Genomic DNA, 21,851 nt, shown 5'->3' on the forward strand with positions numbered 1-21,851 from the left:
CGTTAAAACGAATGTGGCTCCATATGCGTTATGTTCCTGAAGGGTAAATTACACTTTAAAGTATGTAAGCATGGACCAACACGGCTTTGCCGTACCGTAGCCGAAACCTCGAGCATGCGTACTTCAAGACAAGCGCTCCGACAGCTTGCGTTGCCAGGGTGAGAAAATCACCTTTTCAGGGTGAGAAACACCGTCGGAAGAATTGGGCCCATATTCAGAAGTGGAAAGTATTCGCCTACGTGATTACGGAAAATAAAGTGCTATTGAAAGATAAAAGTGTATCTATTAAATGACTTCTGGTAGCCAGAGAAAATTGCTACGTCTGTGTGCAGACAAATGCTGATGGGATTCAACAATACCAAAATCCAAAATCAGTCAACTAGATAGCACATACTGTAGAATTACAATGTAGTATCGTCTAGTTAGAGTAAACATATTTATGCTTAAGAAAGCCGTTTAATTGAGTTGTATCAATACACTTTACGATAGGGAACTTTTGGTTGGATTGGTGGCTTGTGAAAGGGTAAAGCGTTAAGTGAATGATACTGAATCAACTCCAGGATCATTCCAGGACATGGCAACCCTTATGACAGCATGCGGTTTAACTGTCGGCGGCGCCCAAAGGGTGGACTGAAACTTAATACTTATGAAATATGAATTCAGTGTTAAGATAAATAAACCAGCATCGAAACTAAAACAGGAAACGAAATTCTAACACTACGTTCTGAACAACGGTGAAAATAACTCTCTTTTAACTGTCTAAAATTAGCTAGACTGCCTACACTACCTGTTCTTGTCACTCCCAAACATCTGGCGGCGATGGGGGACTTCAGTGAGGAAATGTTTCTGGATTATATTTCTGCGGCGGGAGGGAAAGTGAAGAACACAGACCTGCTTAAAACCTATAAACATTTCTTTAACCATAACGACAAGCAGCTCCGAGGTGAGTACTTTTTTTTAGGATCTTACATATTGATACTGCAAGCTAGCTAACGTGAAGCATCAATCGACACGAATGTGGTTGCTTTGTCTCTGATCAGCGTTACTGTCAACGTGCACCCAGCTAGCTAATCATCGAGACGTGGTCGACCCCCTTTGTGTCATTCTTGGCATTTTAGCAGACGCTCATATCCAGAGCAACTAACAATTCTTCCATTTACACAGCTGGATATTTACTGAGGCAATTCTAGGTTAAGTATCTTGACCGGGGCCACAGCAGCAGCGCCGTAGCGTGGAGTCGAACCAGCAACTTTTACGAGCCCAGCTCCTTACCGCTCTGCAACACTGCCGTCCTTACTGCCCTCTCGAACGACGCTTTCTTTAATAAGCACATTAGGGTTATCATTGCGCTAAGGATTTACTCGGTCGTTTTCCCCTTTACCTCCTCTCTGAGTTTACTGTAGGCCTATAGTAGGCGTAAACATAATACGGTGCTCTTTGTTACTGTCCCGGCCCTGTATTTATAATAAACGTTAACTTGGAGCTTTAGAGTATTGCCCAGCGTGACCTTGACTATGTGATATGTGGAAGGATAGGCGATTCCAGATGCTGTATTATCTCTTATGCCAGAGGTACAACAGAGGTTGCAAGCTGCTTTGAAATGGTGCCATGGGCCAGTTGTCCAGATAAGGTTATTATTTGTTCACTCTGCATATTAAGAGAAAATAGTACACATTTAATGTGCAATAGCCTTTGTATCAGGATCACCGTAAAATCAGCATGGTACTTGTTGAATAGGCCTAGAGGGCATATTTTAACTTTCCTCTACTCGCTTTTAAAGCCTTACATGTACTTGCACCTAGCTACCTTTGGGGCCTGCTTCTCCTGTGCAATCCGTCGTGACCAATCCGCTTACAGAACGCAGGTTACCTCACTGTCCCCAGAACATCAGAAAGAGCAGCTGGTTGTACAGTTTTCCCATACACAGCATCCCTGTTGTGGGACAGTTTAGCCCAACATGTAAGGGACTCGCACTGTCACAGTTTTTAAGTCCAGGTTAACAATGCACCTTTTCAGAAAACCCTTTGGTTGGTGCTCCTTGTTATTTATCTATTTATTCACGCTTTTACTATTATCACAGTTTTTGCGTATTTTTGTATTTGGATTTTTAAAATTACTTTATCTTTATGATGTGTTGTGACCCTTGTTGTTTCACCTTCTAAGTCCTACAAAAATAAACTTTGATTTGGTTTTGTGCTCGAGTCTTGTGTTGTACCATTGCAGTGTTGTACCCTATGAATAGAGTTCACCATCCCACATTTGAGCAAATATTTACCAAGAGCTCAAAGGATATCTCCCTGATTGACACTGTAGGTTTTCTTGAAAACATTTCTGAATTTTGCAGTTTGGAGTTTGGAAAGTAAATCTTCCTAATTCAATTTGTTTCTCTTTCCAGCAAAGTACAGAGAAGAGTTCAAGCTCATCATTGACAAGATTGCTGTGGTCAAGTCAGAGAATGTAAGTAGGGCTGGTAAGGGCCTTTAACTATGGCTTTTCAAGGTTCACGTCACTCAATGTCTGCCTATACATTTAAATATATAACAGTCATTTAAATCTGTAAGCTCATATTGGTTAAGTATACCATGGCTAAATAGCATCTTAATATCATTTATGATAAGCATTTTGTATATTTATTCCTCAAAAGTTTGTTGAAATGTTTTGTACTGTCACTCTGTCCTGATTACTTAAAGAAAGCAGTCATGGGGTGTTTAGTCCTGACCTTTTCTGACACAAAGTACTATCCCTCAGGGAGAGAAGTACCTGGTTCTCAAGAAGAAATACAAGCAGCTGATGGTGGAGAGGAGAGGCAGAGAGGAGAGGCAGGTGGCTGAGAGGGAGAAGGAGAGTGACAGCGAGACACAAGCCAGCCTGCTCGGGGCTTCAGGCGAGGTTCCCTCACTGCCCAAAGCCCAGACGGACCTCCACGTACCCGACTCAGGGCAGCAGCTGTGCCTCCCCACGGGTGCAGCCAGCGGCAGGACAGGAGAGCGGACACAAACTAACACGCCCTGGTGCGAAGCCCCTGTAGCCACGGTTACGGCGGTTCCAGAACCCACAGTGACAATGCAGGTTCTCTATTTCTGCCTTACTCTTCCACCTGCTTCCTCTTCTGCTTCCTTCACAGATGTGCTCTTTTGTATGCACACTGCACAGAAATAGTTCAACAGTCCTTGTTTTTATGAGTGTCTTTTATCACCATGTTTTGGAATCCAAGACAAGGTTATTGACCTTCTAGACAACAGCAAAAGAGTTTAGTATTGATATATATTTATTCAATATTGAATGTGGTTGACAGATGAAGATGTATTTTGGCTACACGGCCTTCATCAGCCATTGCTAGGATTCCAACCAAGCCAACAGTCTGCAGGGCCCTTCGTATTGATGAATGAAAATGGGGTTAAATGCTCTTAGCCGTTCAGCATTCTGAGACTGTTTTAAAAGCTTGACTCTAATGCAGGTATATTTCTTCCACTCAGGAAATGTGACGTTTTTATGTCTATGCATGTTGAGTACTAAAATAACTTAAGCTACACATGTTTAAAAGTGTAAGTGTAAAAACAAAGGGAAGTGTTTAGTTGGATTCAATAATCATTCTTACAATGGTTTGTAAGACTCTCTTTACAATGAAATACTTCCCCTGGAGTTCATTTTAATGTACTTGCTGACTTTTTCGTGGAAACCTGAAATTAAATTAGAGTTCCAGCTCAATAAACATGTTCAACAATGACTATAAGGTGAAATAGAACAGTGCAAGGTCTCCTTTAAGGGTGGAACAGAATGTCTTAGCCACATAAGAATTTTACACTCTACTTTTGTTAAGTACATGTTTATACAGCACTAGGCATTATTGTACAAAGAAACTGTTAACCTTAGGCCTGAAATGTTTTATACTGCTTCAAATGGAAATTTCCACACAAGGACCAAAAATAGAAAATAAGCATCACCACAGGTTTCCGGCATATGTTGTGGTACAGTGTTGAGTGTATGAGGATATTGGTAATCACTTGCATATTGTCTCTGAGCAGCGACAGATAGATGAGGTAGGTGCTCATTCTACCTTCTCCACAGGAAACCCCCTCCTCTCTCTCAGGGCCTAATGAAACCACAGCCCTCCAGCCTCAGGTGGCCCAGAACACTACGCAAAGGGATGAGCCCGATGAGGACACGGGGTCAAAGGTGAGAGGACACATATACCTGTGGCACCTATGAGGGTCATAGTGGTGTAACCAGAAGGTTGTAGGTTCAAATGTTGTCTATATATAAATGTATCTTAGTCACCCAGGATAAGGCAAAGGAAGTAAATATAAGACATGAAGTAATATTATGAATTTAATGTTGTTCTTTGTTCACCCTTTTGTTTCATTTCTTTATACTTCTTAGACTTCTGAGACCTTTTTATATTGCAGTAGCCTGGATGCAAATGCTATGTGTGTTTTGCAATCCAGCCACCTACAACATTCCCCATCTTCTGTCCTTGAGCTGATAATGGGTCATTATGTTGTGCATCCACCAGGTGGCAAACTCTGTAGAACTCCTGCCCCTTGAGGTTGCACAACAGGTTTAAAAGGGAGCATGGGAGTACAATGTACAGTTGAACATTTCTCAACATGTCAAGCAATTCAGGAGAATTTCAGTGGAATTTAATTCATCCATCATACCGAAGGAAAAAAGGAGGGAGGGCGTCTTACTCTCCCACAGGCTGCAGGTCGACACATTCTATGTATTTTTATGCACATTTTTATCAGGTAACGCATAATACAGCCAGTAAAGCACATAGTCATGTAATGTACTATGTAAAACCTTTTTGATTACATTCTGTGGTACTTTATGTCAGTATTGAAAAGCATTGTGCTCTGAATGGTATATCCTGCAACATAATGTCTTCCCAAAGCACATTCTCAAACGCACCTCTCCATCCGTTTCTGCTTTTCTCTTGGGGGAGTGGGGAATGTGTTTTTTTCCCATCTCTTCTATGGAATTACCCTTATAAATATGCCTCCACTTTTGAAGGAGGAACGGTTAAACATCAGTCCTGGCCGCAGGAAAGAGCTGTATGTTTGCTCACGGACTGGCTAAGCAGACAGACTGATCTGAAAAGCAATCATGTGCTTTGAAAAGCAAAAGCTTGTTTGTATCCCACATTAAACAGTGTACACACCACTATGATGGTTTGAAGGTAGAAGAATGGGGTTATTTTTTTCAAATGCACTGACCTCCATTGGACTGAAAAAATGCAACTGACAAGTTTTAAGCTGTTTCAACAAATCATTGAGAGCTGGTCGAAAGTGTTATTTCTTCCCCATTCATTATAATTATTCTAATTTTTAAAAGATTCGGTTATACAACCTTTCAAACAGGGTGGGGTCACCCCTGGCACAAAGGCTGCCCTTTAGTCAGGGTTTGTTTTCCAGTAATTCATGTTTGCCATGCAAACGTAAGAGAGACTATTACTATAAAAGTGCTGATTTGTTATTCTAGATTTTCATGTTACAATGATCACTATTAATATTGAATCTTGAATTCACATTTTTTTTTATTTTCCACAGAAATTCCACAGAAGTCTCAGAATCAGAAAATGTAACTTGTTCGACATCAGTTTTGTGCTAAATTCCCCAACCTTGCTGCCTCATTGTCCCCTTTAGACTAGCATGGCAAAGCAATTTCCTCACAGGAAAAGCACAAAATGCAGAAAGTCTTTTCGCTGACCGTTGAGTAAAGCAAATTCGTCTTGTGTTTCAGTCAGATTCAGAGCCGGAGGAGGAAGCCACAGGCAGCACGGATTCCCCAGCATTGGCTGTGAGTGTTGGCTTCTGTCTTGGCAGTAGGGGGCGCACTGGCACCCACTTCTGATCCTTTCACTGAATGCTAAGTAGTTTCTAAGTAGTACAGTATTTCGTCAGTGTTTGTGTAAATATGGGTGTGTGTTTTTTCTTCAGTGTGGCAGTATGTTACACGTCAGTGTTGCTTTGTTCAGTTTAGTGTACACAGAAAAGCTTGTATTTGTATGATCAAGAACCAGGTAGATTCATATGTGTGTCTCACAAAGCACTGGATCAGCTCAAATATAACCCCCCCTAATCAACATATTAAATAAGTTGCAATAAGTGAGGTGGGCTTGTGCAATCATATGGGCCTAGTGAAATTGTGGGGGAAGACTTAAGAACACGGTCCTTGTGAATCTAAGGTGAACTCCTGTAAACTGTCACTTGAAATGAAACATATTTCTTTTCTTGTCTACCTATGTTGACTGCTTGTTGTAACCATGTGATGCTTAACAGAGCGGCTTGTGATGCAAAATAAATTTCAGAGAAATCTGACAATATAAAGTACTGACATATCATGTTGTATCGAATTGTAAGAATGCACCTTTTGAAAGGTGGTGCTATTGGCTAAAATGATACTGGGTACTGTGTGCATTTAGCAGGCATGACTTATTTTTTTCTCTTTCCTACTCCACCCTGAATTTGGAATCGTCAAGTTACTGTTAAGCTTGCTGATCTGTGACACCTTCCTGTTTGCTTGCACGTGAAGCACTGAAGCAATGCACATGCAATTCTCCAAAACACTCACCTCACAGCCAACAGATATATCATGCACTACAACTCCCACAATGCACCACAGAAGAGCCATTGCCAGCAAGAGGGAATGTGGGGCACCTTTCACTGTCGACATAGACGTAGCTGCTCTTACTAATGTTGCAGGACTTACACGTAATGAGAAATTCCATTTTCATTTTTGTGAAACTTATGGATGTGTGTGTGGCTTGAGCAGCGTCTTTTGGTTTTGAGCCTCTGAGACCCCTCTGTCCCCAGCTGGACCCTCTGGAGAAGGAGTGGATGCAGTCGGCGGCCCATGGACAACTGTCCAACCTGTCTGAGCTGCTGAAACAGGAGCCCTCTCTGGCCCACAAAAAGGTATCCCTCACATTGTCCCTCATAACACTGCAGTCATCCTCAGGTATCAATGACAGCTATAGTTTAAGTGCTGACGTACACGAAAGAAGCATCTGAAGTGCTAACGTTTGGAACCTTTTAACAATTTGAAGCTAACTTTGTTATCTGTTAGTTTTTGCAACTGTTGTACACGGGTGAATTACTCATGTTTCAGTCCTTTTAGAAAAAAACCTTTTCAAATGCCTTTTCTCAGCTTGCTTATTCATTTGAGTAACATTCCCTTTAAACGTACGCATACTGTACACATGCTTGTTTAGAGATATTTTTATGGAGTTGCATGGTCCTAACACAATTTGTTTCTGTTTTATTATTTATAAACCAGGATTTCACTTCGGTAAGTACACTTTTCTGTTGTGTTCTATATACAGTCATTGACCTTACACCATGGTTCATAATGTGCTTATGACAGCACAGAGTGTGCACAATCTTAATGACTGCATTGGCCAGTGAAATTCAGTTCCATTCCAGGCTGGTCACTTTCTGTCACTAAGTGTTGGGTACAAGTGTACAAGTGGATTTAGTGGGATGAACCACCCTGTTGCACAGCGTTATACAGAAAGAAGGATTGCACCATCTGCAATCCCCTTTAATACCAGTTTTGATATTTCTTCACTATGTTGTAATAAGAATCTTCCACATATTACTGTTACATATGCATATATGTAACAGTACATACATATATGGTTTCAGCGCAATATCACAGATGGGTGTGTCCAAGGGTGTTAATAACATTACATCATTTTGTAAACTGTGCACACGTCAGGGGAAACGTGGTAGGTATGTGTGCACGCATGTAGCGGTCTGGTGCAATGCCTAATAGAAAGTTGATTATGCGTTGTTTTCTTTTTGGGGTTCTGTGATGTTGTTCCTGACTCTGCCATGGCTGCCTCTCTCAGGGGGTGAGTGAGATCATTTGTTTTCCTCTGGTTGTTGTGTGAAGTTTAACTCTTGAATGCGGACAACCACATTTGTGTTTAAACCTTTACCCATGTTCTGTTGTCCCCTATGAGTGAAGCCCTATAGGCTCATTCACAGTGCACTTGTAGCACACAGACCTGAGCTTTGCTCAAGGCAGTTCTCAGTTCTAAATGAAGCTGACCTACAATTACAGGTTTGCATTAGTGAGTAATTTCTCCTTGGTGCTTGTAAATGTCTGAGAGTCAGAACTGTTTTTCTCAAGGGAGTATGAATGAAGCAGAGCACATAAATATTTTACTCCTAAAACTGTCAAGCACGTCTGTGACAAGTTGTGTTGGTAGAGGGCTGTGTTAACATATCCCTCAGGAACAGAGGTTAGCAGTGGCCTTGCTGTACAAGGCTATTTCTGAAGCTTATATCAATCCTAAGAACAGCAGAATTTTTTTATTTCAAAACAAAATATGCTCTTAAACCTCTACCCACTGAAGTCACTTTGACCTCAGGCACTGGATAGTCCAGATCAAATTAGGACAGACAAAGCCCTGGTATTCCACCCTCAAACAATGCATGGTTAAACCAGGCCCTGAATGATGCATTTAAAAACAAAAAAAAGTTATGTGAAAGTCACATCACCAGAAAGACTAAGCTTTTTCCCCTTTGGGGGCTTAAAAGAGTTCGGTTATGTTTTTCATTACTCCATATATCGGACTTTTCACACCAAGCTTTCTTCAGACCACCTTCCAAGGCCACCTAAGCCCCTGGCCTGCCCCGCCCTGACAAGATACATGGCTTCCATTGATGTGCGGGGGCTTAAAATGAGGCCCCTCGGGCTTCACAAAGACTTCAGCCACTCTTAAAGATAATCTGAAAGTAATAGAGGGGGCAGGATTAATTGGGGAACAATGGCCGCCCTGGGCCAGGGAAGGTGGCGAATCCCCTCTGCGCTCTTTGATGTGTCCTCCTCGGAGAATGGCCACTCAGTGAAGTCACGCATGAGAGTCCTCGCCTCGAGGTCTGATGGAGGATAAGAGCCGTGGCACTTAGTTTAGAATCTGATATTGTTTGTGCATCCACTCAACTGCCAGGGTCAGCTCAAGGGCCTTGTGTTTGGTGGCTTTTGGTCAGTAAGGGGTTAATGTTGTTGTTGCAGAGACGGCGTGTGCTCCTTTCAGATTTGAGGGATAGTGCATTGTGGGAGATGTTTGTTGTGAAAAGGCCCATGCCAGCTTTAGTGGGGCTTTGAAACTCACTACAGCTTGACACTGAAAACTAAGGAATTCATATCTTTGTGTTATCATTTCTCTCCTGTGTTGTATTTTCATGATCTATTCGCCCTTAAGTTAATAAATTTACATGAATCACAGCATGCATCTGGTCATTGGGTTCATTGGATGCGAGTGTCTTTCAAACTCTTTATTAATTCAGTTTTAAAACCCAGGTGTACTGCAGTCCACCACCTTTAAATCCCTCTAACTAGTTTGATTTGTACAGTTATCATACAGTATATACTTTTTCATGAGATTTTTGGTCCTTCTTTTCTATGTCATGTTGGGATGCCTCCGTCTGACCTGGACCCTCACATTCTACTGCATGCAGTTTGTAAGTATATTGTGGAAGCATTGTCAACAAAATGTACTGAACACTGGGCCTTTGATGCTGCTTGCTAGAGCGTAGAAGTAGCTAAATTAGTTAGGCTAATCAATCAACAGACTGTTCAAGTAATTTCGATTGGGAGACATCTGAATAGCCTCTGCTGTGAGATAATTTCATGCCTGGGGAAGACCTGGTCTCTTACTCTGGCTCCAGGGGAAGGGACCGGCAGGATCACCCTGCTGGGCCTTGACAGGAACATGAGGGATGGGTTGCTCCGTCCTGCGGAGAGGGGACACCACATCCTGTTTTGACCTTATCTGTCAACCCTGTCAACCTGCCACTCACACACCAGCTGATCAATCACGCCGAAGGGCGTGGAATCACAGACAAACGACGAACTAATATCAGCGGCCGGTTTTGATTGGTCACATTCTCTGACTCTCAGGCCGCACTGACTGACCTGAAAGGCACACAAAAAATGTCTACCTCGAGTGCTTCCTCCAAGCACCTGATGGATTAGGGCTCATTTTCTTCTTCAAAGCATCATATCCTGAGGCTTGTGTACACCATAGGAAGGGCTGTGGACAGTAAACAGGAAGACAGGTACGCTCTCAAGCACTCCTGCAAATGCTGCAAGGCAGGCTGCTGCATACCTGGATTAGGTGTAATCAGGTTAAGATCTTCAAAGGCTGTCTTCGGCGGCAGTGTAGCGTAGTGGTTAAGGAGTAGGATTCGTAACCGAAAGGTTGCTGGTTCGATTCCCTGACGGGGCACTGCTGCTGTAACCTTGGGCAAGGTACTCAACCCACAATTGCCTCAGTAAATATCCAGCTGTATAAATGGGCTACATTGTTTAAAAAAAAAAAAAAAACTGTAGCCTATGTAAGTCGCTCTGGGTAAGAGCGTCTGCTAAATGCCAGTAATGTAAATGTAATGTAATGTCTTCCGGGAGAGGGCTTGCAAGCTGTGAGATGGCATGCACAGTCGCTGTGATGCGCGGTTATACACGAACAGTCACAGTCATTCAGCGTCACTGCGCAGGAGGTCGCTGGGGGCCTGGGACTCTGCCTGTGTGACGGAGCTCTCTGGCAGGCGGTGCCTGGGTGGGTCTGCACCTGCAGGTCACACCAACACCATCCGTCTTCCCCTGCCGACAGCCGCTCTGCGGACACACTCGAGGGTGTTGACATATAATTAGGGCTCTGTTAGATGGCAGGAAACACCTTTCTGCCCCCCACCCCCCACAGCCGGCCAGCTCTGTCAGGGTGAAGATGGCCGCCACCACCCTGCCCCTCCTAATGAGGATCGGACTGGACAGAATGCTACACTTACGAAGCCTTCTCAGCTATAGGCAGCTTAAAGAAAAACATTTCAGTTTTCATATGATCTCATGGGTGTGGTTTCTTTGCTGCTTAGGCAGTGGTTTGAGTGCTATTTAGGTAATGTTAAAGGCTTGAATTTGCAGAGAAAGTGGGGCTCTAGTAGGCAGCTTATTGGACAAGAACATTTTTGGATTTTCCATAGTTAGCACAAGAGGGGACTTCCTTTGTGTAAACTTAATTTTTGACAATATTCACTTCAAAAAAATTTTAGCGATCTATACTAATCCAATTTTAAGGCCAGGTGGACTGTTCTAATGAATGACCAACCTTAACAACTACACCTGTATACTTTCTACGTGTTTTAAACACAGCACACTGTGTTTTCTGTAAATCATTAACAGTTAATGATGAACGATTGACAGTCTGCTTTAAAGGCTTTATGTTTGACGGGTGTGTTTTTGTCTGAGAGTTCTGTCCCTCTCCCTGCTGCAGACAGCCCTGCACTGGGGTGCCAAACACGGCCGCGAGGACATCATTACCCTGATGGCCAAAGCTGGGGCTGATATCAACACCAAGGCTGTGAGTATGGCAGGGATGCTCAGAACTCAGAGAGCATGCGAATAATCTTCTCTTCGGTCCGCGGACTGAAAGGTGTCACGGCCAGGAAGAGCCGTGCTCAGTCCTGCTTTGTATTGGTGCAGAATTCTTTTGTACTCAAGTCTGAAACAATTTTGTTCTTTTTGTTGTGTGTTTGTTTTGTGTTTCTGGTTCTTCAGCATGTAAGTATCTCAAAATTGATTTCTCTATAAATTAATATTATTATAGTATTAGTAGTTGCACAGTCAAGTGTAAACATGTCTATATTCATATTCTATATTACTAATCATAAAGAGACATCAAACTTTGCTGTATTCAGTTGTTTATGTATTTTTGTCTTCATTTTTTTCCTTTTCATGCCTTCTGCTTGTGGTACTCACCAGGGGGTAAGTAAAATAAACTCAAATATATGCATTTTTTCCAGTATTATCATCTGAACTGTGAACAAAGTTCAAGGTGCCAGATATGCCAGATCATAGTATGGCATTCCATCCACTTTCTGACCATCAGCATTACTCACTACAGCAGTTAGCAACCTCGTTGAAATATCATTTCTTTCTGCATGACAATACAGTGATCTGAACAGATATGAATATGTACTGAAACATACAGTACTGAAAATTTCAGATATGTAAAGAAATAGTTGGTGCTAACTGTGTTTGTGGCCAGCACATGAGCTATTGAAATCTGACATTCTGGTTTGAATGTAAATGTGAATGTGGTTTCAGACCGCTGGGTTACCGTCGGCCTCTCGTTGTCTGTACTTTGCAGGGCTACACCCCTCTGCACATTGCTGCATTGCATGGACATCGGCACATTGTGGACCTCCTCATTGGGACTTATGGTAAAAAAAAAAAACTAAAAACTGTCTCAGTTACATATTTTTAATCAGGCAGCTCACAGGGTACCTTTGTTCACCTCTGTTGAGTTGTTTACAATAAAACAACTTAAACAGCTTAAACTTTAAGTTTTCTAAAGATCAAATAATGTGCATGTCTAATTGCGACTTGAAAGTAAATGTTTTCTCTGGAAAAAACTCGGTAAGTATTTGAGATTAATCTCATGGAAAGAGTTTCATTGAATGTAAGAATATGCAAATCAAGCTGCTCTCACCAAAAGGATTTACAAGTGCTTGATACATACAACAACCAGACACTTTACTTGACCAAAGTCAAGTCTTCTCAAAAAACAAAAAACAGTTTAAAAAACATAAGCCTTTAACAAAACTGTTTGTTGCTGTATATTGCAAGTGGGATGGTGTATAACTGACAGCAGTGTGTGAACATGCGGTTGCTGCCACTCTCTTAAGGGGCAAAAGAGAGCCTGAGAGACTACAGTGGACATCTGGCTTGCCAATACCTCAACATACAGGACCCGCCAGGAGGAGACAATGAATTACGTAAATTTGGCTCTCTGTCATTATGCTTTCAACCAGTACCACTGCTTTTAACAGATGATCCTGACCTTTCCTGATTTAATGCGCACTGTCAAATACTATTATTTCATGTATTATTTTATTTTTAAATATGATTATTTTCATGAGAATAGCGTACATATATTTATTTACTGGGTCTTTACAGTACTGCATGAGTTATTTTTGCTCTCAAATGTGTGCAAATTTCAGAATTCCACATGGCCCAAGCCCAGGAGCGCAGGAACAGGAAGTTGTCAGCATTCTTTTACCCCAAGGCTTCTGGGAGTTCTAAGAAGAAGTGGGGTTCAGTGGAGGACCTGGCGCCAGTGACTGAAGAGAAAGGGACCCCCCATCAGGTCCTTTTACCTGCATTTAGGCCCCGGAAGTTCTCCCGGTAGGCTGCAGTGAGACAGAGACTGAATCCACAGACAGCAAACCAGGGATGTAGAGGCTGTGAGCTAATCGTCAAACTGCCATGGCCTGATATATCTCCCTATATCTAATGCCACTAATCCCATGCTAAAACAGTGCCTTACAGTTACATTTTCATGGAGTTATTCTGCATGTTACATTATTCATTTGCTTAGCAGACATGAGACAGAGCAACCTACATAGCTTGCATTTCACATAGTATCTATTCATGTAGTTAGTATTTACTGATGCAGTTTAGGTTAACTTCCTATCTCAATGGTATAAAGGAAGTCCCTCGACCTGCAGCCTTCCTGTTACAAGCCCAATTCCATAACCACTCAACTTCACTGATGCCCACTGAAGTCCCTTTTAATGCTCTTATGATATTTCCATATTTCCATATAGTGTTTCCATCCCTATGTATGTATGATCCCATTCTGTATCTTTATAGAATGATCATAAACTACAATGAAAACTAGTTAACAGTGACCCTGCTGATTATAACTTGTTTGCTACACTCTCATTTTAGCGGTTAGCCGCTTGCATGAACACCCCCCCTGCATTTCATTTACTTACCTGGTTTTACATGTAATAAGAATGATCATAATTTAATTTCTCATTTATACGTTGTTCCAAGGAATGCTTCAATGGACACTGTCACAGAGCCAAAAAGAGTGATTTTGATCTTTACAGTTGTCAAATCATTAAAATATTGATGTAAAAATATTTTAACAAATTGATAATAATAATTGCAAATATATCAGATTTGGTTGAGCTGACGTCACGTGCGTCACATAGTGTAATCATATTGTCAAGATTGTAACGTGCTGGATATGTCTTATTTATGTTACATATGATATGCATATTTTGTTACCAATATGTATGTTTTTGTTGTTGTTACTGTGCACCATTTTTTGTTTTTTTGTGTTCGGGGAGGAATTATTTCCCGAAATACTACTTGATCTTTGTCATAAATATTGCCTCATTGGGGGTGCAAAAGTGAAATTATATATCCATGCATGCAGATATAGTCCAGCAAATACTGAATGCATGTTCATTTCAGAATGAGCCTTAAGTTTCAGTTATATTTGATGCTGATGAGCTTAAATGTGTTTGTAGAAGACTGGAATTGTACTGAAGAAGACACTCTAGGCATTCAGTAAATCTTACACTGAAAGTGAGGAATGCTGAAATCAGACAGTGGTGGTGATTCCTTTAAGCAGAAAGGCTAAGCTTCAAAGTTTTAGCCCTGGGAACTTCAACTAATGAAACTGGACCCTTTTTTTTTACACCTCATGGGTGATCAGATGCAATCAGGCCTTATCAGATCCTCTGGTTTAAACAACTTGGGACAATCCTCACATCCCTCCTAAAAGCCCTGTTTTCTTTTCACTGCAATAATCTCATTTTACCGAGTGCCTTTGATCTACAGAAACCAGTGTGATTTACTTTGAGGGGCACAGATGGAATAAGTATGGGAGCTGGTGTCTCTCTGCACGGATTTAGCTCCTAATTCCAGATTATCTGGAAAAGGCTCCTGTGTTTTTCTGCTATAAGTATCAGAAGATGGGAGAACAGAGGCAAGTGTTTTGTGTTTTATTTGGGGGGGGGAGGCATGGGGGGGGTAAGAGGGAGTTTCTGTAATAGATACTTATCTCCCCACTCTCAAACTCTCCAACAAAGCCCCTGTTTGAAGAGATTATAAAACCTAGGAGGCACATTAGCTCTAATCCAAGGCTTTGAGGCCTGGCGGTCTCCCCCCAGCCCTCAGTGTTGTACAGGCTACCGTATGACTGGTGCTGTAGAACCTATTTGAAGAGCCTGTGGCAAAACTTTGGGGGTGGAGTGTGTGTATGTGTGTGTGCGTGTGTGTGTGTGTGTGTGTGTGTGTGCGTGTGTGTGTGTGTGACTGGTGGGGGGGGATTGTGGGTTGGTGAGAAGCAAGTCATAATGAAAGCAGTGAGAAGGACAAACTGCTGTGTAACAGCTTCTCTCTTCTGAAGAGATTAGGCGCTGCTTTGTTGGTGTGGCTGCTCATTTCCATGAAAGCTGTGCCTCCCACCAGTTTCTCCTACTTGCTCAGCACTGTGATGACAGAGACTCTGGCCCCCATGCGCATTTTGTTTTGCAAATGCCCGAGATGTAAATCTGATGTCCCATAGTTTACAAGGGCGTGAGGGAGGCGGACACCATGAAGCAACCTTTAAGCAAGAAATACCTCAACACTGATGTTTAATAGAAAGGATGATGTTTTGGTTGGTTATTGGACCCTTGTGTGGAAATAATCAATCAGTCTTAAATGATCATGTTAAAAAACCTGGATAACATTTCTTTCAGATGAGTGATGTTATAGGTGTAGGCTGTCATTTTGTTCCACTGCCATATACTTTGATAAGTGACACTGTGTAATAAGTTTAAGGAAGTGGTGTCTTTTCAGTCTGTATCCAGCATTCTGGCTTTAATGGTTGTTTAAATAAGTTGTTAAAGTTAAAAGGGAAATATCTTAAAAGAAATAGAGAACATTAACATCTGCTTCAACTTGCTGATCTGCTGTTGCACATTGCTGTTACATTGAATATTGACCTTAGTCTATCTGTTTGCACCTGCATGTAAATTATATCCAGTTTTCTTAGAAAAGTCTAAAATGACAACCTCCTAACTTGGATGTCAGGCAATAGGATAAATATAGAACATTAAATCTGATTTATTGTGCACTGTGCTGAATAGATCTCAGATATGTCAACAGCTTCCTCTATAAAAATAATCATAACACGATATTTTAATTTCGTATGTTGCATCTCAAGCACCCTTTTGACATACCTGTTAAAAGTAGGAGAGAACATCTACATTGAAAGTTACTTGTTCAGTATAAGGGAATAATACCACTCGGATCCTGTATGATTTGTCTTGGGAATTAGCCCTTCCTAACCTCCAGAGCTGGTGTAGGAGACACCCATGCCACGTGCACCTGAAATTTGTGCAAGTGTAAAGATAAATCTCAATGCACTATCCTGAAGACAGGAAACTAGCTGACTTGAATTGGATATGATAACCATAAAAACCTAATTAGAGTAACTCTTGCACAGTCGTGTGGGGGTAAGTAGCATAATGTAAGTAGAAGAGAACAGCTGTGCCTAAAGTCTAGGTCAAAACGTAAATGCATCTGCTTTTTGAGTTGCATTATTGAGAGGGTTATAGGATCATAATAAATTGAAATTATGTTCAAAAAACCACAATATTTTTTCAAAGTTAATTCTACACTGTGCAGTGTATTTTCTCCCGATTGTCCTAGAGGGTTGCATTGTTGTGCAATAGATAAGCAAATGTGATAGAGAAGGGTGGGGGGTTTGGAAGGAATTCCATTAGGAATTGCATACATAAAGGGGCCACCCAGTACAAACAGTATCGAATTAGCCACTCTTCTGGGAGGTGTGTCGCCGGATGTTTTGTTTGAGCTAACGAGATGCCTACACAGCAAGAACACAGGGCTGTTGAGGGGAATGTGTGTGGGGGGGGGGGGGGCAGAAATTACCCCAGCTGTCAAGGTGCTCATAGCATGCCAGCAAATGCATCCTGTCAATCACTCAGTGGAGGGGCGTCCATCACTGCCGCCCAACAAGGGGGCAGGCTATTAAGGAGGAGTTATCATGGGGAAAACACTTACTTAAATTTGCATGAGGTTTCAGCAGCACTTCTCTGCAAGTGGTAGTTGGGGGCTGATAAGGTAATAGCAGGAATGGCGAGGGAGGGGCAGGGAAGGGAGAAAGGGAGAGCTGATAAAACGCATTGTTGACACCGGTTCATTCGAGTTTGTACCTTTGTGCAACCCCATCGGGGGAGTCAACAAAAGCTCTGAGGGCAGGTGGTGGTTGTGGGGCGCCTGTTGCTTGATGGAGTCGTTGGCTTTATTGTCCCATTTCAGCTCTTATTTTGGATTTCCGTTGACATAACCATTTCTTAAATTACAAAATTCACCTTTTCCTCAAGGGATGAAATACCTTGAGGAAAGTATTTTTCCTTAAGTAGTGCCACTACTTTTGATATTGGAGCTTAATGTGTTTGTTTGTTTACAGGAGTTGGGCTTGTACTCAGGTTACTTACATCTGTTTTGAGCTGTCAGCTCTACAACACCTGTATGTCCTTAGCATCATTGCAGTGCAGTCTCCTGCATTTCATTAATTTATTCCATGTTTGGCTGGGTTTGACCTTGTATAAAAATACCTAAATTAATAGTTTGCATTTATTTCAGTTGGCAACTACAGGGAAGTGCTCTAATATATTACTGTAAGACAACTTTCTCTGTATCATACTTTATAATTTATCTTTATCAATGATTTAAAAAAGAGGCTTTATTGCGAGAAAAGCATCAAAGAGATTTCTGCACTCAGTGAGTTTCATGTACTCTGCTCACCCCACTTCTTATCTATAAAGGGAGTTTTCTCGGGTGGCAATCAAATCACCTTGCTTGGGAATACTGAAGGCGGTGACTATCTGAACAGTATTACTAGCTAGATACCCATCCAGTACAGTTTCATTTCAGTCTCAAACTCCATGTTGAAAGCAGCCCTTCTACATTCTGCCGAATGGTAATGCCCGCGGTAATGTAGGGTAAAGCTATACTGTATATCTCCAGCAATCCAGCTAAACGAATGTTGCGCGCATCCGGAATGGTGACGTTTATGCACGCATATAAGTTATGCGCGATATTATACAACTTTTTAAACGTGCAAACATCAGTGCCTCATTTCCACAATGACTGCTAATTTCAGCTGACGGTCACACTGACCGCTTTAGCTTGGCCTTTCTTTTTTTAAAACGAACGGGGCGAAGTATTCGTATGTATGAGGGAGAAACTAAACTTATCTTTAACAGCTTTATCTTTAGCATTTCCAGCCACCTCCCACACATTAGCATCTGTTATCTGACCATTACCATTTCCATCAGTCAACACCTCTTCCACTCACGAATCTTTAATAGGGGTATTAGAATACGCTGTGCAATAAAAATGAAAACAAGTGCAGTTATGAACTGTATTAAATAGAGGAATGCTTCAACTAATTAAATGTTGTATTTTTCATTTTGAAATTCATGTTTCAGCCCCCAGCCCCGGAAATCACTAATATTTAAACTGTTCGATAAAAGTGGTGCCTAATAACTAGCCTATAGCCTGAATACATTTTGATACCTGTCTAAGTGAGAAAACTTCTACAGACAAGGGAAATTTGTTGTTTTAATTGCATTGCTTTTAATTGCATAATTGTTTTATAAGCATTGAGCCCATACACATGTAGCCTGAGCGTTGCTCTTAACGCCACATGATGATTTGGACTACAGCAAGGAGTTCAACTCGTTTATAATTTTAAAATACCTACATCGTTACTTCAATGATTGCTATTCCGTTTTCATTTCAACAGAACTAATAATATATAATTCTATCAAACGGATTTACTCATCCAAGTACTGTTTGAGTAGAACAGTTGGGAGGGAATATTTTGATCAAATATAAAACTCGTTTATAAATAAAGGTTTCCGTAATTTCATAAAGTTAATTAATTGAAAGTCATTACATCTATAATATTATTATAATATTAACTTATTCATTACCTAGCCCAGACCAACAGAGAGTCAGGATATGGACCACAGAAACTTAAAACTGGTCAGTATTAAAATTTGGGAAAGAGTTCAACTTTCTCACTTCGATCAAAGTGACCTGTTGTCTATTAGAGCTTCCTCAAGTATCCGTGCAACTAAATTTTTACAAATTTTATTATAGGCATTCAGAGTAATATTTATGAAGACAACGCATTTTGTCTTTAGCTTTAACTTGGCAAACTGAGTGGTTCGATTATCATTGAATGGAATGAGAAATAACCGAAAAAAATCGATGTAACGCGTTTAAATGTGTTACTCAAAGAAAAAGGAAAATAATCTGGCAAACATTTATTTATAGTACACATTGAGTACAGGTCAGAGATTATAATTTAGATTATTTCTCATCCCTTAAAGAAACGGTTGTTTCTTTTTTTCCTTTGAAGGAATTTGGAAGGTGACACCCTGTGAAAAGAACAGTCAACGAAAGGACCGCCCCTACCCCTATGAATCAAGAGTCGGGAGTATTTGAGCTGCTTCGCGTAGAATTTTCACACTGACACCGTGATTGCCATGCGAAGAGGATGCCTTCGTCACAGCCTGGATTTGTAGATTTCTTCCTGGGGAAAAATATCGGCATGTCGCAGGGATACCAGCCTGTCGTTCTGGGTTGTCCACCCGTTCTTCCCGCCGTCCCCCATTTATCCGCAGTCGACGGAGTTCCGTGGATTTATCCCGGATTGCAAGGATACCAATTTATTCCGTATCCAAACTCGAGAGACATAAGACACATGGTAAGTAATTGTTTGTATAAACGGGGCTGTTTATTGACAGACACTTATAAAATAAAAAAGATTCAATTAAAATCCACAAAGTTTTGCGTAATTACGCATTATACAACACAATCACCTGACTGGTGACAACTTTGACGTAAATGCAGCATCATTTACGTGTGTATAGCTGTTACTTATATATTACTGCCTATATTACCGACTTGTTTATAGCCTATAGCTGTTACATATTCCAAAACATGTTACACGTGTTAAATGTGTATATTATATTTGTGTCATACGCTAATATATTTGTACCCATTTCGATAATTGCAAGATAAGATGCATAATAAGAACTATTTGGTGCAGGACAACAGCGACCTGAAGGCTGCGTCTCCATACCACCAAGCTCTACTCGGCCGGGGAGGATCATTCTATTCGCCGTACCGGCCAGTGGCAGCGGAAGACTTCAGTAGGGTGGCAAAGGCGTCCAGTCGAGAGAGCACCAGCCCACTGAAGGCCTGGCTGAACGAGCACATAAAGAACCCCTACCCTACAAAGGGGGAGAAAATTATGCTCGCCATCGTCACTAAGATGAGTCTCACACAAGTGTCCACCTGGTTCGCTAATGCCAGAAGACGTTTAAAAAAGGAGAACAGAATGAACTGGGCGGCCAAAGGAAAGTCCGACGAGGACGAAGAAGAGGAAGAGAGCGACGATGAAAGTTCGGGTCAGAAAAGTCTGTCCTCTGAGGGCGAGGAAGATATTGACCCACAGACCGTCGATTTGACAGGTGGCACCGTCGAGGGAGCATCCCCGACCATGGATTTGCATCTAATGCAACGACTGAGCGAAAGACAGAGAGACAGTAGTCAAAGCGATGTCGCACCCGTGTCAAATGAAAAAGAACCCGGCTGCGTAAAAGCGGCGTGTAAGGAAAACATTAATCCACCAAAACCTAAAATATGGTCTCTTGCGGAAACTGCGACCTCGGGGGACGACAGAAACGACCGTGGCGGAAGCGAAGATAAACCAGACACTATCGCGGACCTTAGAAAGCGCTGGTTGCACTGGACGTCAAGAAGTGAACATTATCCTTTCTCAGATTCATCACAGTCTGTTTCCAAACCGAACCAATTCAGTTGTTTGAACTAGACAGCTTGAATATTTTGAAGCAATTTCCACGCGCACTTTGTTTTAATTCGGTGAGGTTTAGGGGGCAAAACATGCATCTGGGATATCATTTTGCAATTAAAAAATTAAGTTCAAGGACTGAAGGTCCGCATGTTCCGAGTTGTATGTGTACACATTGCTTATTGTTTTTTATAGCTTGGACATTAAAATCGATATTGGTAACATGTATAGAAATATTTTGGATAATAAAGTTTTAAATGCTACAAAATTACTCGTCTTATCTTTGATCTACAACCTCAGTTGATATGTGTTGTATTGTGTTCGTTATATTTGTCGCATTCCTAGCACATTTGTTGTAGTAAGTGACAAATTTAAGTAAACTTGAAACCGGACAAATTTTTTGATCGCCGTAAACATTCAACCGTAGTGTGAATGGGAGTGCAACTAGAACATAATTGGAGTGATAAAGTTTTCTTTTGGGAAATTATTTAGATTACAGTATTACGCATCATTAATATTTGGATATCAGCTTTACTTTTATGTTATCAATTTTATATAGGTTTCCTTGGACAAGAACATGTAGCCTTTAAATGGTCTTGAATGAAACTATCAAGTGTGGGCAAAATCATAACAGATTTTATTCGAGGACACTATCGCTGGAGTCGTGAGAAATCTATAACATTTCCAAAAGTTAATTTGACTTTACGTATGTACCTTGCCATAATGAAAAACAATTTAATTTTAGATTATCATAATTTAATCATGCAATATAAGGTTCATCAATTGTGGCTGCTTGCAGTATACCACCAGTGTGGGGTCAGTGTGTGAACCCATTTCCTCCTGGACCACTGCACGAGGCCAGTGCATTTGCTTAAAATGGTAATCAACCCTAAACTGTAATTATGGTGTTTAAATATAGTGATTAAATATATGGACCAAGTGTTTACATATTTCTTTATATTTTTAAGCTTCAATACAGATTCTAAACAGTTGTTTAGTGTCTGGCATGCAGACATCATAGCAAAGCTGTCAGTGCACCATTTTGTCACAACACAGCTGACATTAATCTACCTCCCAGAGTACCTCTCATGCCAGCCTTTCAGGAACCTCTTTGCCCGAGCGCGTTTTACATATCAGCATGTCACACATA

General features: G+C 41.2%; 2 protein-coding genes across 2 annotated transcripts; both read left to right on the top strand.

Annotated features, from left to right (window-relative positions):
* Positions 1-647: 647 nt before the first annotated feature.
* On the top strand, positions 648-13,233 carry LOC118779620 (ankyrin repeat domain-containing protein SOWAHC-like). Its single transcript, XM_036531794.1, has 12 exons — positions 648-943; positions 2,396-2,457; positions 2,749-3,069; positions 4,069-4,176; positions 5,740-5,796; positions 6,813-6,914; positions 11,279-11,365; positions 11,563-11,565; positions 11,767-11,769; positions 12,155-12,227; positions 12,693-12,782; positions 13,008-13,233. Exons 1-12 carry the CDS (start codon positions 820-822, stop codon positions 13,193-13,195), a joined length of 1,218 nt encoding a protein of 405 aa, XP_036387687.1. The 5' UTR covers positions 648-819; the 3' UTR covers positions 13,196-13,233.
* A 6,148-nt stretch (positions 13,234-19,381) lies between these two features.
* LOC118779621 (iroquois-class homeodomain protein irx-3-like) lies at positions 19,382-20,722 on the top strand. Its single transcript, XM_036531796.1, has 2 exons — positions 19,382-19,605; positions 19,945-20,722. The coding sequence occupies exons 1-2, from the start codon at positions 19,382-19,384 to the stop codon at positions 20,720-20,722; spliced, it is 1,002 nt and encodes a 333-aa protein (XP_036387689.1).
* The last annotated feature ends 1,129 nt before the right edge of the window (positions 20,723-21,851 follow it).

The sequence above is a fragment of the Megalops cyprinoides genome, chromosome 6, assembly GCF_013368585.1.
Source record: "Megalops cyprinoides isolate fMegCyp1 chromosome 6, fMegCyp1.pri, whole genome shotgun sequence".
Classification (NCBI taxonomy): domain Eukaryota; kingdom Metazoa; phylum Chordata; class Actinopteri; order Elopiformes; family Megalopidae; genus Megalops; species Megalops cyprinoides.